The 17,577-nt window shown below is 35.2% G+C and overlaps 1 protein-coding gene across 2 annotated transcripts in view; it reads left to right on the plus strand.

The window, feature by feature from the left end:
• The window catches only part of CSMD3 (CUB and Sushi multiple domains 3), an 857,474-nt gene that overhangs the window by 606,528 nt on the left and 233,369 nt on the right, over positions 1-17,577 (plus strand). For both annotated transcript variants that reach the window (XM_070391936.1, XM_070391937.1), the window contains 2 exons: positions 714-840; positions 3,965-4,167. In XM_070391936.1, coding sequence (XP_070248037.1) covers positions 714-840; positions 3,965-4,167 — 330 coding nt within the window. The remainder of the gene's footprint in view (positions 1-713; positions 841-3,964; positions 4,168-17,577) is intronic.

Here is a 17,577-nt window from a genome sequence, read left to right on the forward strand (position 1 = left end):
CCAGGCATCCCTATATGTTAAAAAAAATATTAAAATGGAGAGGGAATCCCCCAAAAGATAAAAATCTCATTAGAATATCTGACAATATTTACATTTTAACTTGATGAATTTTATAAAAATTAGAGACTACATTAAATCAAAACCAAACTAGATTTAACTGAAGTAAGAAATCTCTAATAAAAATGATGCTTTGGCTTTTGGGAGGTTAAAGTGAAAGTGTTTAGAGTGATTTAAAGGGGAATAAAAGGACAATGAAATTTAGAAGGCCTGAGGGACTACAGTAAAGATTAGTTTTTCTCAGAGGTGGGTTAGCAAGATGATGAATTATTCAGCCTGCAACCAACTAGCGCTAAGCAACTCGCCATCTGTTTCTCCTTTTTAAATTGTCATTATTTAACAACACATCTTAAAGTGTTTGGAATCCTAAACTTAGAGTTTTTGAGTATGTCTCTCTTCTTTTAAAATCCCAAATTGCATTCATTCCATTATCTTTTATGTGATCTAACTTGACACTCTTGCTTTATTGTGCAATATGTTCTTTCTTCAATTAATACCTTACTTCGAGAAAGCATATACAAATACATACTTTTAAGAAAAGGAGGAATCAATTCTTATTTTTCTTAAGGTACTAGGTATCATTGTAAAATTCACAGATTGTTTTCAAAAGACTGGCATTAAACTGTGAGTTAAATTTTCATTTTCTTATTTATTAGCTGAATGTGGAGGTCGTTTCAAAGGAGAATCATCAGGAAGAATCTTATCTCCCGGTTACCCCTTTCCATATGACAATAATCTGCGTTGCATGTGGATGATTGAGGTGGATCCAGGAAACATTGTCAGGTAAATGGATTTTACTTTCTTGAAATGATTAGGGGATCTGGATTTCCTGATGAGCCCCTAAATATAATATCAATCGACATAAAAAATTTTCAAGATTTTTACCCTTGGTAAGAAAAAACTTAGATTTTATCTGTTAAACATATGAAAAATAAAAGTATTAACACTCCGGTGTGGGGTGAATTTCCCTCCAAAATATAAGATGGCGCGGGCAATTATTTAGGTTTCCCGCGCAAAATCAGGGATTTTTATGATACCTATTACCCCAATGGGTATGAAACGGTTCGCATACGCAGGTAGGTATCTTTGTGAACGGCAAACAAACAAATAATTGGTAATACGCAGTTACAATTGGCCCGAGTTTACACGTTTCCCGCACTCCACCGCAAATCTATATGAACCGAGTTAAGACGGCTCCCGCGGAGTACGCCGACTTAACTCGTTTCCCCCACTCCAAGTGTTAATAAGAATGGTTTATTGAATTATGGGCCACAGTGGTAGCTGATATAACCCCATAGAAAGATGCTTCTTATATTTATAAGAGGGCACAGAGGAAGAGAAATTATTCTGCTTCTTGGCACTTTGCTCACTTAATTCTTTTGTTTTTAATTGTCCCCTGAGGACATGCCTTGAGAGGCAGGGGGGGCAGAGAGAGGGAGAGAGAGAGAGAGAGAGAACAGTTGCCTTCTGTACACTTTTCAACTGGGGATCAAACCCACTGCCCAGGCATGTGCCCTGACTGGGAATCAAACCAGCAACCTTTCGGTGCATGAGAAGACCCCCAGACCACTGAGCACCCTGCCTGGCTACACATTTAATTCTTGAAGACTCAAGAAGCTGAGTCCACCATTTTGATAGGTATACAAAATTGTCCTGGTCACCATCATAGATTTAGCCTCACAAACATTTAGAAAAAATAAGAATAGAAGGGGGACTCAATAAGTATTTATTCCTTGGCTTCCATGGATTTAGGCATATCTCTGGAGCACCTGCTCTCTGACCCTTTACCCAGGCTCGAGTCCTCTTTCCTGCTGAGGATAGAGGGGTGGCTAACAATTCTTCACATCATTGCCCTTTGGATGAGAGCAGACCATTGACTCCTATGTCAACAGAGTCAGGTTTCCAAGGCTGTGACATGCTCTCAGTCTGAGGTTAAGTATTTGGGTTATGGCTTAGGGAGGGATTAGTAAATGAACAAATCGTCCTTGACAAATGAGCCAGTGTGTTATTATTCACAAAACAATGACTTTAAACCTAGGAATTGATTTTTTACATAAGTGAAATTTCAGACAGGCTTCTGGTGGTGCAAGTGGTTATAAAAAACAAGTATTACCATTAAAAAAACATTATGAAAGCCCTGGTTTGGATCAGTGGATAGAGCGTCGACCTGTGGACTGAAGGGTCCCCGGTTCGATTCCGGTCAAGGGCATGTACCTTGGTTGCGGGCACATCCCCAGTAGGGAGTATGCAGGAGGCAGCTGATCGATGTTTCTCTCTCGTCGATGTTTCTAACTTTCTATCTCTCTCCCTTCCTCTCTGTAAAAAAATCAATAAAATATATAGTAAAAAATATATAGTAAAAAATAAAATAAATAAAAAACATTATGAAAGATATACTGAATGCATTATTGGATGTAAACTGGTATACTGTTGGATATGATCTGGCATGTCATTTTTGCAAGGGAGTTTGCAGAACTCAAAATAGATTACACTAGATCAATTCTCAACCTATTTTTATTTAGTATAGGTAATGCATTGTTTTATTTAAATATTAGAAAACTTGAAAATACTGATTTCAACTGGATTCTGGGACTTTTTTAAATTAAAGAACAATACTTGATATTGTTCAAATTTAAAGTTGCAACCATTCATATATCAAACATAAATGTGACATATATGTAGAAAGTTGAGTAGAACTGTTGACAAATTGGATTTCTAATTTTTGGCACTAATCACAGAATGTCTAATTTTGTCTAAATTAGATAAAAAACAGATTAGATTTGTTATAAAACAAGGTTATTTGGTTTCATCCATTTTTTTGGAGGGTGAGTAAACATTATTTTTTACATTGAGGAAGTTCTCTTTTACTCCTAGATTGCTGAGTACCATTATAATGTTGAATTTTTAGAATACTTTTCTCTCTATATATATTGAGATGTTCATGTTATTTTTTCCCTTCTATCTATCACTGCGAGGATATTAATTGGTTTCTGAATGTGAATTATTCTTGCATTTATGGAATAAGTCTCATTGTAATCTAATCAAACAAACAAACAAACTTGAAACATTGTTAAAAATATATACTGTGCAGTAAGAAAACTTTAGTTCAATTTATGACTCTGTCACGCTTTAGGCATTTTATTTAATCTATCTAAACTCCATTTGACACATGTATAAAATTGAGATAAAAACTGTTCCTGCGTCATAGAGTCATAACAGTTCAACGACAACAACAAAAAAATGTAATGCATTTTGCACGGTGCCTGGCATGTGCCAGATCCTCCATCAGTGTCACCTGCTGTGGCCATAGTTGAAATTCATGAACACTGAAAAGAATGTATACCTCAAAGTTGATAATTTGCCAGGTGATAAAATAGTACATTTAATCATTCTGAAGAAATAAATTGTACTGTTCAAGAAAAATTTATTGTGGTTAAATATTCTGTTAAATTTTTAAAACCTAATATGCTAGGTGTCCGGTCATCGGTCATCCGTTCAGCCAATCAAAGCGTAATATGCTAATTATATGCTACAGCTGCTCAACCACTCTCTATGACATGCACTGCCCACCAGGGGGCAGACGCTACACCCAGTAGGTTAGCTTGCTGCTGGGGTCTGGCTGATTGGGACTGAGGGAGATGGGCCGGACATGCCCTGGAGCCCTCCCGCAGTCCCTCCTCTGCTGGTGTCCCTCCCCAACCCCAATTGTGTACTGGTGGGGTTCCTCAGCCTGGCCTGCACACTCTTGCAATCTGGGCTGAGGGATCCCCCACCCCCCTGAGTGCACAAATTTTGTGCACTGGGCCTCTAGTAATGAATAAGAGCAAAGATGCACATGTGTTATATTCTTTATTTAAAACAGAATTTATACTTAAACTTATCAAACAGATATATGTTTCTTCCACAGCCTACAGTTTCTTGCTTTCGATACGGAAGCATCACATGATATACTCCGAGTTTGGGATGGTCCACCAGAAAATGAAATGCTTTTAAAGGAAATTAGTGGATCTCTTATCCCTGAAGGAATCCATAGCACCCTCAATATTGTAACCATCCAGTTTGACACGGATTTTTATATCAGCAAATCTGGATTTGCAATTCAGTTTTCAAGTGAGTTACTATTTTATTTCTTAAATGCAAATGAGGAATGCTATTCAAATAGTTCTGTTAACTCTACTGCTCAAAACGTTTATGATTTTAAATGTTCTTATTGGATCTTCTTAATCTGCAGCTAAAGTAAAATATATTTGGAAAAAAGAAATTCAATTAACTTTGAGTCAATATATTAATTGTTGAGACTGTCTCTTCAGATGGCAAACCAATTTTCCGTAAAATATAGGTGGTGTTATAATGATTCGGCAAATGAAATCATTATATTACAAAAGCTTGCAATCTAGATTTACATTTAAAAATTTTTTAATTTTATATTCACAGATATATTTAACAAAATAGTTTAGATCTACTTTTAAATGAAAAATTACCTATAACAAGAAAATACCATGCACAAGTAATTACCAGTGTCCACTGCTCATCTGTACGTGTGGTTGTTATTTTTTCCCAAGACATTGATGAGTGACTAAATATATATATTGTTCTATCAAAGGAATTTTGTTTTAGTGGCTGGAGAAAAATAGATGAAAACTTAAAAATTTTAATTGCTATTTTTATATTGCCAACACACATTGTCGCTTTACAAATATTATCTGATGGATTTTTTCATTGTATCTGTTTTAAATTTTTTATTAACAGACATCTATCCAAATTTTCAAGATCATCTATAAAAAGAGTGCAAACCAGTATTCTTCAAATGGCCCTGAATTAAAACCCCAGCTCCTTACTAACTGGGCACCTTACCTTATCACCTGGGGCTGAGTTTTCTAATTCACATAGGAATAATAATGCTCACACCATAAATAAGTTATTAAGATGTAGCATGGTTACATGTGCACAGTACTTGGTATTGAGTAGATGGTGCCCAATGCACTATTATCATTATATGAATAAATGTAAAATTGAAATCCTTTGAAAAAATGGAGAAAGCTTGAAGGACTTTTGAAATTTGACTCTCCACAAAATATATTGCTTTAGATAAGCGACTGGTTAGTATGTTTAAACAATTGGTGGACTTTTTGTTCAGGGAACACAGTTGTTTGACATAATTAACTAATAGAAAACAATTTTTTTTGTATTGTACATAAGCCAAGCTTGTGTGAGAGGTGTAAATCAGTGTAGAAGAATCAATATTTGTAAATTTACAGTTTAAATTCATATATTTTTTGAAAAAAGTATGAAAAATAAGAAAATTTTTATGTAATTGGTGAACAGAAATGGCTTCTAATTATAAAACACCAAACACTTTTCATTTTTATGTCTTTTGTTCTCTACTGTTTATCTCTTTTATTGAAGTTAGGGACAATTTATCAGAGAACTGTTCATGACTGCTGTCCAATTTCAGTTCTAACTGTAGTTTGGAAACTAACAGTTCTCCTTTCCTTTACCTTAAGTTAGGAATATATAATGTTTTACACTTAAATGGTTATTGTGATTAAATATCTGAAAACACTCATGTTATAAATGCCTCAGGCTAGTGTTTGTGAATGCCAAGTCCATGTGTTAAGGGAAACAAACTGTTTCATATGCGTTTCAGGGAATTTTTAATGCAGATTTTTCTGTAAAATTAGCAATGCATCTTTATGTTTATTATATTTGTCAGCATATTAAAAGTTTTCAAAACAATGTGCATAATACCAGATCAATACTAAATCTGCCTTTATAATATCCTTTTAAGATGCATAGAAATTTGTACTACTGATCTGAGACTAAAAACCTACCCATTAAAGTAAAAATCCTTTGAGGGTTAATATATTGTGAAAAGCAGCAGTCATTGAAAATTAGTCTCTTGGTGTTAGGTCTTCTGTAACTCATGCTTACACAGCTTTACAAGTGCCCAGATTTCAAATTTGAAAATATTATTTTAATGAATGAGTTCTTATTTGTATGTCAAGAACCATGTTAAGTGTTTTATATACATGATCTCATTCATTTAATCCTCACTAAAGCAATATGACATATGATACATCACCCACTTTCCAAATAAATACTCAGAGGTTTAGAGAGTGAGTTAATTTGTTCAAGGTCAACTGCTAGCAATGCCTGGAGCTCAAATCCATATGTGTTTGAAAGGAACGCTACACTATGTCTGGAGCATAGTATATGCTTGGTAGTTATTATTATTATGCCGGTCATTATTTATTTTTAAGTATATTTTTTATTGATTTCAGAGAAGAAGGGAGCAAAAGAGAGAGATAGAAAATCAATGATGAGAGAGAATCATTGATTAGCTGCCTCCTGCACACCCCATACTGGGGATCAAGCCCACAATCCAGGCATGTGCCCTGACCAGGAATGGAACCGTCACCTCCTGGTTCATAGGTCGACTCTCAACCACTGAGCCACGCTGGCTGGGCATGCTGTCACTATTATTTAGATACATGTATTAATATGCTAGAGAAATAGGAAGCTTTTACTTATATATTATTAGTCACAATGAAGTTCTACTATGTAATCAGCTGTGCTCCTGATTATGCTCCCAAGTACCACATCTAAGGTCACACTTGAAAGGCAGGTGATTCATACAAGTGAAACAGGAAGGAGGAGTGAAAAAGCTGGAGTGTATACAACCCATTTACAAGGGACAGCTGCCCTTCCTCAATATAGTCATTTTGTCCTGTAGCAAGACGGGTTAAAGTGGAACTTGAAATAGGTAATTTTGCCGAAACCGGTTTGGCTCAGTGGATAGAGCATCAGCCTGCGGACTGAAAGGTCCCAGGTTCGATTCCGGTCAAGGGCATGTTCCTGGGTTGCGGGCACATCCCCAGTAGGAGATGTGCAGGAGGCAGCTGATCGATGTTTCTCTCTCATCGATGTTTCTAACTCTCTATCTCTCTCCCTTCTTCTCTGTGAAAAATCAATAAAATATATTTAAAAAAGAAATAGGTAATTTTGTGTAAAGTCATCTAATTTTCAAGGAAAACAACTACCCTTAAAGGAATGTTAACGGACTATATAGGCCAATAAACCACTACTTTAGGTCAAATTTGGCTTGTATGTCAATTTGCCCTGTTAGGGCCCTTGCTAAGGTCCTCTTCCCTGGATAAATTTATCTCATGTTACTCATCGGTTTATTCGTTCATTTGTTCTTTAAGGATCATATTCTAAATATATTTATTACCAATTATTTCTCAGTTGCACCTTCCCTTTCACTGAGGCAAATCTTAGTTTCACAAATACACACACACACACACACACACACACACACACACACATGCTATACTGTTTCGGTGTCTAAACCTTCTGCCGCCTTAGAAGTTTCTCTGTCTGCTCTCTTATGCTTCAGTATTGCTCATTCTTACAGACTCAGCACCAAGACCTCTCTCTAAAAATATTTTCTGACCTCTTCATTAAACATCTTAATGTTTATAAAATATCTCTTTTAAAACATTTTCTGACCTTTCTTTATTAAACATAGTCAAGCCCCTGCCCCAGGCACCAGCTGTGATTTATTTCCAAATAAAGATGAGAATAAATGGTTTAACAATTCATTGTCCTGAAGATATTTGAATTATGTGACATTTGCTCCCCAAAGATGTTTTGAGTTCCTTTGTCTCCCTAAATCTTTATAAAGAACAAAGATCGTGTTTGGGATGGTTCTATAGTTTATTTTACTAATCTAAGATAATTTTTTGAGAGTAAAAGGAGAAACTATTAAAAATTAAGCTGGACAACAGGCATAAATCAGGACAGTTGTGGCCAAATCATGATGTGTCATTTTAATTGTCAGACTTTTATTCTGTCCCCATTCCCCTCACCATGTGCACTCCGGTTATGAGCAAATAACTGTGGTTTATTGAATGTCAAATAATAAAGAAAAAAAAAGAAAAGAGTTTGGCATAGTAGCAGATCAGTCTTAAGTGACAAAATGCAACCAATGAAATGTATTTCACTGAACTTGGTACAAAGTGAACTAAACTGAAATGTAGGTCACATACCGACTTCATAATCATCATCAAGCCACTATCAGCAGCCTCATGTCTTCTATTCCACGATCTGTTCATTCTCTGTAGTCTGTCGTTATGCTTCTCGGTATTAGAGTCTGCAAGGCACTTTTGCTTAATCAGAGCTACTTAAGTCTGACATTGCACCTCATGCTGTCCTACGTGGTGTCCTTGGTCTCAGCAGTCAGCCTCTCTATCTGCTGCTTAAATTGTAATCTGCTTGTCTCACTTTAGTTCCACAGGGAGGACGTCTCTGAGTATCGTGCTGTCGTTTGCCCACAGAATAGTTGATTTTGACAGAGTGTTTTCTGTGCTCTTCAGTCTTTGACCTCTCTGTTAAGAATCTACCCCTGGTGGGTAATACAAAAATGCTGTTTAAAAATTCTCAAGGATATGGATCCTTAACCATGAGAGGTTGATGTCTCCCAGCCCTTGCCTATATCCCTATCCTCATTATTGCTGCCTGCATTTCTGGAACAGTCTACCAACCACTTACTTCATTAGTGTAGTATTTCTACATTTCCACCTGACATCACTTCTCTATTTAAAATTCCTTAATTGCCACATGGTCATAAGCTCAAAACTTTGGGATTACGTTGAAATCCTTCACAATCTGCATCCCAACTACTTGCCAGCTTCATCCCTAATTATTCATGTACATGCATCCGGTCATTAACACCACGACGTGTCTTTTCACATTTCTGCTGCTTTTGCAAACTCTCTTCCATATTCCTGGAACACTTATGTCCACATTCAAGATCTATAAATTTTTAGTCATTGTCCAAGGCCCAGGTCAAATGATACTTCTAGTATTAATGAACGCCTACTTAATCATTACCATATCTGCAGTGCTGTGATACTGTGTGCATGTCATCTTAGAATGGTCATATGTCCCAGTTTGCCCTAGACATCCTGGCTTATGCCTGTTGTCCTGGCATCCTGACTGGTTTGGCATATGGCCTGTATTTTCCATTTCTTTTAAAAAACAAAGTATCATTTTTAATAGTTCTGTTAAAATAGCCAAAACATACTTATTAGTTCTCTACTTTGTATTCAGTCTCACCGAGTAGTGTGTGAGATACGTTTGCAGTGCTCAGAGTAATTATAATACATGGTTCAATTTGAAAGACAAAAACTAATACCTCCTCTATGTTTCTCAGTCTTTTCTAGATGATAGGTTATTCACACTTGCCTTTCAGGGACAGCATACAGGGCGTTTGTAGATGAAATGAACTATTCTCAAATGGGAACACCTAACCCATTCTGATCCTGGGTGGTAGTGGGAGAAGCTTTAGATGCTGCTGCCCTGCCAGCTATTTAGTACTATAAAAGCAAGTTATCTCCTAGTCTGTGCTATTGTTTGGAAGCTACATAAAGCTGTCAGGCCATGAATTGGCAGAATTAGTGCGAATTGTGCATAGAAATAGAGGCTCAGCAGATGTGCTGTAGAGCTCTGGAGCTGTAATTTTCAACCTTTTCATCTCATGGAACAAATAAACTAGTTACTAAAATTCTGTGGCACACCAAAAAATATATTATTTGCTGATATAACAAAAACTAGGTATGATTTTTTTAAAAAAATTATTTTTATTGATTTCAGAGGGTGAGAGAGAGAGAGAGAGAGAGAGAAACAGAAACATCAATGATGAGAGATAATCATTGATTGGCTGCCTCCTGCACACCCCCAACTGAGGATTGTGCCTGAAACCCTGGCATGTGCCCTGACCAGGAATCTAACCTTGACCTCCTGGTTCATAGGTTGGTGCTCAACCACTGAGCCATACTGGCTGGGCAGGTATGATTTTTATTCATTCATATTGGATAGCTACTGTTGTGTTGGCTGTTGTCATTTTTTTTTTAATTTGACAATATAGTCTGAATGCTCTTGCATAAGTGTATTTGTTACTTTATGGGGTAAAACCACAACTATTTATTTTATCATAGAAGTATTTTAAAGATTATTTTGCAACAGATATTTATGGCAGCAGTAGTACTTTTTAAAGTACAAGTTTAAGAAAGCTGATTCCCCCAAAATGTCCAAAAGGAAAGTCAGTTCGTTCACCTGAAGGGTCTGTCAAGAAGATCCCAAGCAGAGATCAACAAAAATATCAAAACAAACTTATCCTTGCAAAAGTTGAAACTAAGACCAATAATATAGCGGGAAAGAACCTAGAATAATTTTTTCATTACATTTACAAGTTATTTTAGTTTATATTATATATATATATATATATATATATATGTGTGTGTGTGTGTATGTGTGTGTGTATTGCAACAAAATGGATGGACCTAGAGGATATTATGCTAAGTGAAATAAGTTAGACAGAGAAAAACAAATACCATATGATTTCACTTATATATGGGATCTAAAAAACAAAATAAATGAACAAACAAAACAGAAACAGACTCATAGATAGAGAGAATAAACTGATGGTTGCCAGAGGGGAGGGGTGATTGGGCTGGGTAAAAAAGGTGAAGGGATTAAGAAGTTCAAATTGATAGTTAAAAAATACTCCTAGGTATGTAAAAAACAGCATAGGGAATATAGTGAATAATATTGTAGTAAATATGTATGGTGCCATGTAGGCACTAGAATGATTGAAGAATCACTTTGTAAATTATGTACTTGTCCGACCATTATGCTGTACACCTGAAACTAATCTATAATAATAAAAGCATAGTATGCTAATTAGACCAGACATCCTTCCAAACATCCTTCTGGACGACCTTCTGGATGAAGCCGGGTTCCTGGGTGCCAGAGGGAAGCCGGTGCCAGCAGCCAGGGGAAGGAAGGCCTACTCTTGCATGAATTTGGTGCATCAGGCCTCTAGTATAAAATAATATTGAAAGCAGTGTAATTTAAAAAAAACAACAACAAAATACTGTGTGATACAAAACATAGTTCATATAGAGCAAGAATGTCAAACTCAAAGGCTAACACGGGCCAAATATACATGGTTTAAGTTTATGTGGACCGCAAAAAAACAAAAGCTTCAATTTCCATAGAAATGTAGGCTTATTTTGAAAAGTATACCATAAAGAATAAGAGCAATGATAAAATTAATGTTTTCTTCCTGACACTTAGCATCTCTTCTCTGCTACTACCTCTCCCACTTCGGAGGAAATCTTGTTCACAGTGATTACTTTCAAAACTGACCCAAGGTGAATGTCAGTAATTCTGGATCCGATAGGAGACTTATTTCCTTTCATGACTGTAAGTAACTGCTCACGCTGTGATATTGGCTGGGCTGCAAAAATATCCACTGTGGACCGCATGTGGCCCGCGGGCTGTGAGTCTGACATGCTTGCTGTAGAGATTACTGACCTCTTTGACAGAAGGGCGCCCTATTAATCTAAGCCATCAATAACACAAATGAGAATGTTTGCCAGGTACTTTGCTTTTATGTTGAAGGCTGCTATCAAAATGTGAAATACTGACTTGTCACTGTTAATAGTAAAATCATTACTGTTACCGGTGGAAGTGGAGTTCTTGGGGTGCTGCGAGGAAATGAATTTCCTAAGGCGCCCAACAGGAGGATAGGGTTTCCTGGAAAGCTTTATTGATGATGTAAAATTAAAGGATGTCCCCTCCAAGGTCCCATCTCTGTCCATCCCGCCACGGAAAAATTGCAACAGTACCTTCAGCAGGGCCAGAATAAAGGCCACAGGCCATAGTTTCTGCTCCGTATTAAAGTCCAGTCCAGTCCAGTCCAGCATTTGGCTGTCTTGGTTTGTGTTCCCGGCTGTAGTACATGGCACATGGGGTCCACACGGCCCCGGGCCATGCAGGTGCTAAGGCCACATGGCTATGGAGAGAGAACAGGTGAGCGCACAGGTGAGTCCGGGTCACAGAGCAAGAGCAAACGAGAGACAAAGCCAGATCAAGAGCAAACAAGAGAGAGGGAACTCTTCGTCTGGGAATTTTAACCAGGAGCTTCTTTGAACTAACCAAAGAACTTTTCAATAGTCCACACACTTCTGATGGGATCCATCCCCTAGCCAATCCATTGTTCCCCAGGCTAGACTGAGAGGCAAGTACCGCACCTGTGCCACCCTGACTTCTACTGAACACATGCTTTTCTCTCCCTTCTGCCCCCAACAATCCAGTACCAGTTGGGGGAAGGGAGGGGTGTTAATCCTCTTGGAGGAACAATGTGAAGCTGTAGCTTCTTGGTGAAGCTTCCCAGGTGACCATACTGACAGTATCTGACTTCCCTTTGCTTTCTTTACGAATTAGTGTTAACTAGCGAATTACAATGATAACATTACCATAAAAATTGTCAACGAAAGGTATTCTGAAAAGTAAACATTCAGTGTCTGTGAAAATATTTAAGCTGAATTATACACTAGTACACATTGCTGTTGTAAAAAAACTAAATAAAAATTTTCCAACATTAAAAAAAAATAGCCCTAAATTTAGATACCTCAGTACCTACAAAGAAAGTCTTTTCTTAATTAAAAATAGTACGGCCCATAGAGACATCAGTCGCACATACCAACAATTTAAAATGTATTAAAAACACCTATGACAATATTAATAAAATAAGAATATGGGGAAAACAATTCCTCAGAAAGTAAAAAGGCACTAAATACGTCTAAGAAACAAATTTTAAAATTGGTTGTACTACAAATAATTATTTTGCTTTCATTATTTTTTAATGTTTAGGTAATTCAGATAAAGCATGAGTTTTGTTGTGTACAAGTAATAATAGCATATGGCATTTTTTAGAAATTATTTTATTTTTAAAATAGCTTTTGTAAAGAGAACTATTTTGAAGTGTTCATCAATATATTACCAATTCTGTTAGTAATTACATATTTTTATTACATAATTAAAATTACTTTAGCTTCCTTTTCATTCCCAGAATTTTTCAGTTTGAATGGCAAAAAGTCACCTGATTTTAATACCCATCCTATATAATAAAAGACTAAGATGTAAATTGTCCCCTCTACCAAGAGTTTGACCAGGGGGCGGGACTGGCTGGTCAACTGCCTATGTCCCCTCCCTCCCCTCCCCCCATTGGCCAATCAGGGCTGGCCGGCTGGACCCCACCCGTGCACAAATTCATGCACCAGACCTCTAGTTTTATTAAAGCCATGTACACATCTGCTGTTTCTCTTAGATTGTGTTACTCTGAAGGTCAAGAATGTTAATCTGTTGATATTTGTATCCCTAAAGCTTGGTCCTTTACTTAGTACTTAGTATTTAGTAAATGTTAATGAATCAGATTGGATAGAAGAAAAATAATAATGTATACTTAAAAGCACACTCATGCTGTTTATGTACTGCCTATCAGAAATAATGTAAAAGCATTTTATGTGTTTTTTCTTTGGTTTTGATAATTTATTCTGGTGATCTCCAAGTATTAGAATTCTATCTCAAATTAGACCTTTATGTATATTATCTTTTATAATTTTTAGATATGAAATCAGTTTTCTGTATAGGTCATTTTGACAGTCTTCAAACTAACATGCACATTTTTAAAAAATATATTTTAATTGATTTTGAGAGAGAGAGGAAATGAGAGGGAGAGGTGGGGAGAGAGAGAAACATTGACCAGCTGCCTCCTGAATACCCCTATTGGTGTACCTGCAATCTTGTACCCTGACCAGGATTCAAACTCGCAACTTTTTGGTGCATAGGACCACAACCAACTACATTAGCCAGGGCTTAACATGCCTTTTGATACCACAAAAATTATATCAGTAATTTTACCCCCACTGATTGGAGCATAATAATGAAAGTAGGGAGATGTTTTCTCATATTAAAATATATCTCCAATATTATGTATAATACCTGGTTCATTGTCGGTAAACAGTTTTCTGGTGAAATAAATTAATAAACATGTTTTTAATGAAAGAGATTTTTGTATACTTGGAAGTATATTACAACATTGACTTTGAGGTTTCTTTCGCTCGGTTTCCCTCCTGAGTTGATGGAAATGACTCCGTCATGCTGCCATTTACTCTAACCTGACTTGCCATGCCATTAAGTGTACCCTTAGAAACATAATGAAATTCTAAAGATAGCCACCTTACTGGGTAGCTGGCAGAATATAGGCCTCATTATGATATTGAACATTCTTTATAAAATTGATGGATCTTGTACAAAGCAAGGGCTCAATCAAGGTCAAAATTCTCCAGGGTGAAATCCACCTCTAGGTTACCATCTGCATTTCAAATATTTTCTGATTGATTTGACTCTGGATGGGATTTCCTTCCAGGTTGAGTATTCGCATTACCCAAACTGATTTCCTTATAGAAATCTAGAATATAGTGTCATTTCTTAGTCAATACAGAATCAGAAGAGAGGAATGTAAGGTCTTGTGAATATCGAATGTGGGCTATGACTTTTCTGGTCTCCTGATATTGCAAAAATATATAAAACTACTTCATCTTCAGACAAACTATGCAATGAATAGTAAAATATACTGGTTTAAAATTTTTATTTCAGAATTGATATTTCTTAAAAATTATTCAATACAGTTGTTAGAATAGAACTTTAGGATTTTATCTGATGATAAGTCAGGCAGGTAAAATATTACTCTGCCAATTTTATAGATGAGGCAGCTAAAATTTAGGAAATTTATACAACCTGGTCAATCTTCCTTTCTTACTACAATACAGTCTAAAACCTAGTTTCTCCTGCTTTTGATAATATCATTTATTCAACAGTATGAAATTCAAGGTTTTTCTTCTTTGAAAGGTCTTGAGTAAAAAAAAAAAAAAGAAGAAGAAGAAGTTTATACCAGAGTCAATTTACTGACAGGAAGGAGCCACAAGAACTTATAAGTGATTTTAATGTATTTTTTTTTGTTATACAAAGTGATGCAATAATAAAACTGGAATGTTGATTTGCCTATGGTCACCAATATGGTAATTTAGTCATTCTATCTAAATAATGGTTCAAACTATCATCTATAATTTAGTTGAAACCTATACAAATTTACAACCTATATAGATTGTAAAATCTATTAGGTAAAGTGCATATTTCCAATAAAATTATACTCTAAATTAGATAGAAACAAATGTAAAATGAGAAGTTTGAAGTGTATTTATGATATCAATGAGTTGTAACAATGGTGAGAATTCACTCATATTCTGTAATTCTCAGTATTGTTTTGAACTGACAACATCCTTAGGTTATCCAGATTAAAGCAAATTAAAATGTAATATTAATAATATTACCACCTAAGTGGAAAAAATAAGTATTAAATAAAAATTGTTAATCTAGTTTACACATGTGAATAATACTTTATTAAGTTCCAACATCATATAATTGCTTTTTAAATTATGCATATAATTATGTGAGATTATTTCACTCCTAATTCCCAAGGAGTGATAACATGGCTCCTTAGATGGTTACTAGTACTTATTTTTTTCAATGGTGACAGTTTCTATTTGATACAGAAAACAAGAATGGTTGACTCTAAAATTATTACAATTTTGTCTAACCACAAACACAGAACATAATAGTTATGGTGATTAAAATATCAATAAAAAAAGAAAATAAGACAATAGTATTTACACCAAATAATTGTTCCTGTGTGTATTTAACTAATTGCTTTTAGAATTTAAGTAATGGGAAGAAGAAAAAAACTTCTTTGGTCTTTCATTAAACCCCATCATTATCCATTGTTCCTTAAAATCTTACTACTAATTTGTTTATTAATTAAGAGAAAAAGGAACAACAGGGGTCAACTACCTCTCTTTCTTCAAATAAACAAAACCCAAAAGGAAATGCATATTTTTACATATATTAGCTGTCATTTTGCATATTATACATGTTATTATAGCTACTTGGTTTCACATTAAATATTTAAGCACAGAAAATCTGACAGAAAAATAAAAACATATTTCCCCCTCAAATTCACCTAAGACACGATTACACTGACTACTTTCAGTATGCTTTTGTAACTTTATGTATATTTTTGCTTTTGAGAAAATTATTAAGGTTTAAGTTTCTTGCAGACACATAGTCCAGCACATGGAAAGTCTCAAAAAATGAAGTTTTCTCATATTTTTATATTATTTCTATTTTTCAATTTAAAAGCTGAACTTCAGTTTAATAGCATATTTCACATTTTTGTCACTTCTTTTCAATAAAAGCATCTTAAATGTAAATCTGTGTGTAGAACATCACTTTCCACTTACATATTACAAAACTAATCTATAGATCAGCTTTAGTTTTGGTGGAAACCATCCCAGAGCGCTTCAAGAAAAACATCATGACTGAGTTTATCACAAAAGCATTTTACAAAAACACATGCTGGATACTCTGCTAAGGAACACAGATGATTATACAGAACAAAGTCATGTGGAAATTGGAATCAAGATCCTATCTTACTACCCTTGATATTCTCTAATATGAGTTCAACATTTAACAGATTGATTAATCCATTGACTATCTATCTTTCTGTCTACATATCTACCTACCTACCAAATAGGCATGTATGCAATAGAATCTGTTAGTACCACCACTATACAAAAAAAAAAGTTATGTATGTTCAGTTCTATTTGCATCTGCTTGTTTCTTCTTTGTATGACTAGCACCTAGCACAACTGGAAAATTTTAAGTCAGAAAGTAAATGAATGAGTGAATATCAGTTAGGTGTCTGTAATCCAGCAATTTATCTCATTACTTTAATATACAACTTATAAAAGTAATTTGTTCAAGTGCTGAATCCTACATTTGTAAATATAATTTAAGAACAGCTTAAATGGAAATTTTAATAGCTTCTTTGTCTTGATACTTAATTGGCATATGCTTTAGGGTAAATCTACTTTGTGATAATTCTAAATAATATTTTGTTCCTTTAACCTGAATAATTGGAGCTAACTCCATAATTAAATGTGCCACTTACTGTGTATAGAAAATACTGTGGTTACTTTCCTATGGTCTCATACTTCTCTCCTCTACTGATACGATTAAACGTTTTTTAAAAAACATTTTTAGATCATTTTAGATTTACCTGCAATTGTAAGAAATAATAAAGACAGATCCTATATACTGTTCACCCAATTTACCCCAATGACAACTTTTTGCATAACTATAACAACTGTATTACAACCAGAAACTTGGCATACAATCCACTAATCTTATTTAGATTTTATAAGTTTTACATGTAATTGTTTGTGTTTAGTTAGCTCTGTGTAGACTTGTGAGACCACCACCAATACATCATGATACAGTACAGTTCATGACAATAATCTCTTATGGTACTCTTTTATAGCCACAGTCATCCCCCTCCATCTTCTGCCCCTACCATCCCTGATAACTACTAACCTGTGTCTGACCCCATAATGTTGTTAGTTCAAGAATGTTACATAGATTAAGTGAAACAGTATATAACCGTTTGGTAGTGTATTTTTTCACTCAGGTAAATTCCCTTCAGATCCACCCAAGTTTTCCTGTGTATCATCATTTTTTTTTTATTGCTGAGTAATACAGGGGTGGGCAAAAGTA

The sequence above is a fragment of the Myotis yumanensis genome, unplaced genomic scaffold, assembly GCF_028538775.1.
Source record: "Myotis yumanensis isolate MYYU_CA2020_CCGP unplaced genomic scaffold, mMyoYum1.0.hap1 SCAF_15, whole genome shotgun sequence".
NCBI classification, from domain to species: Eukaryota; Metazoa; Chordata; class Mammalia; order Chiroptera; family Vespertilionidae; genus Myotis; species Myotis yumanensis.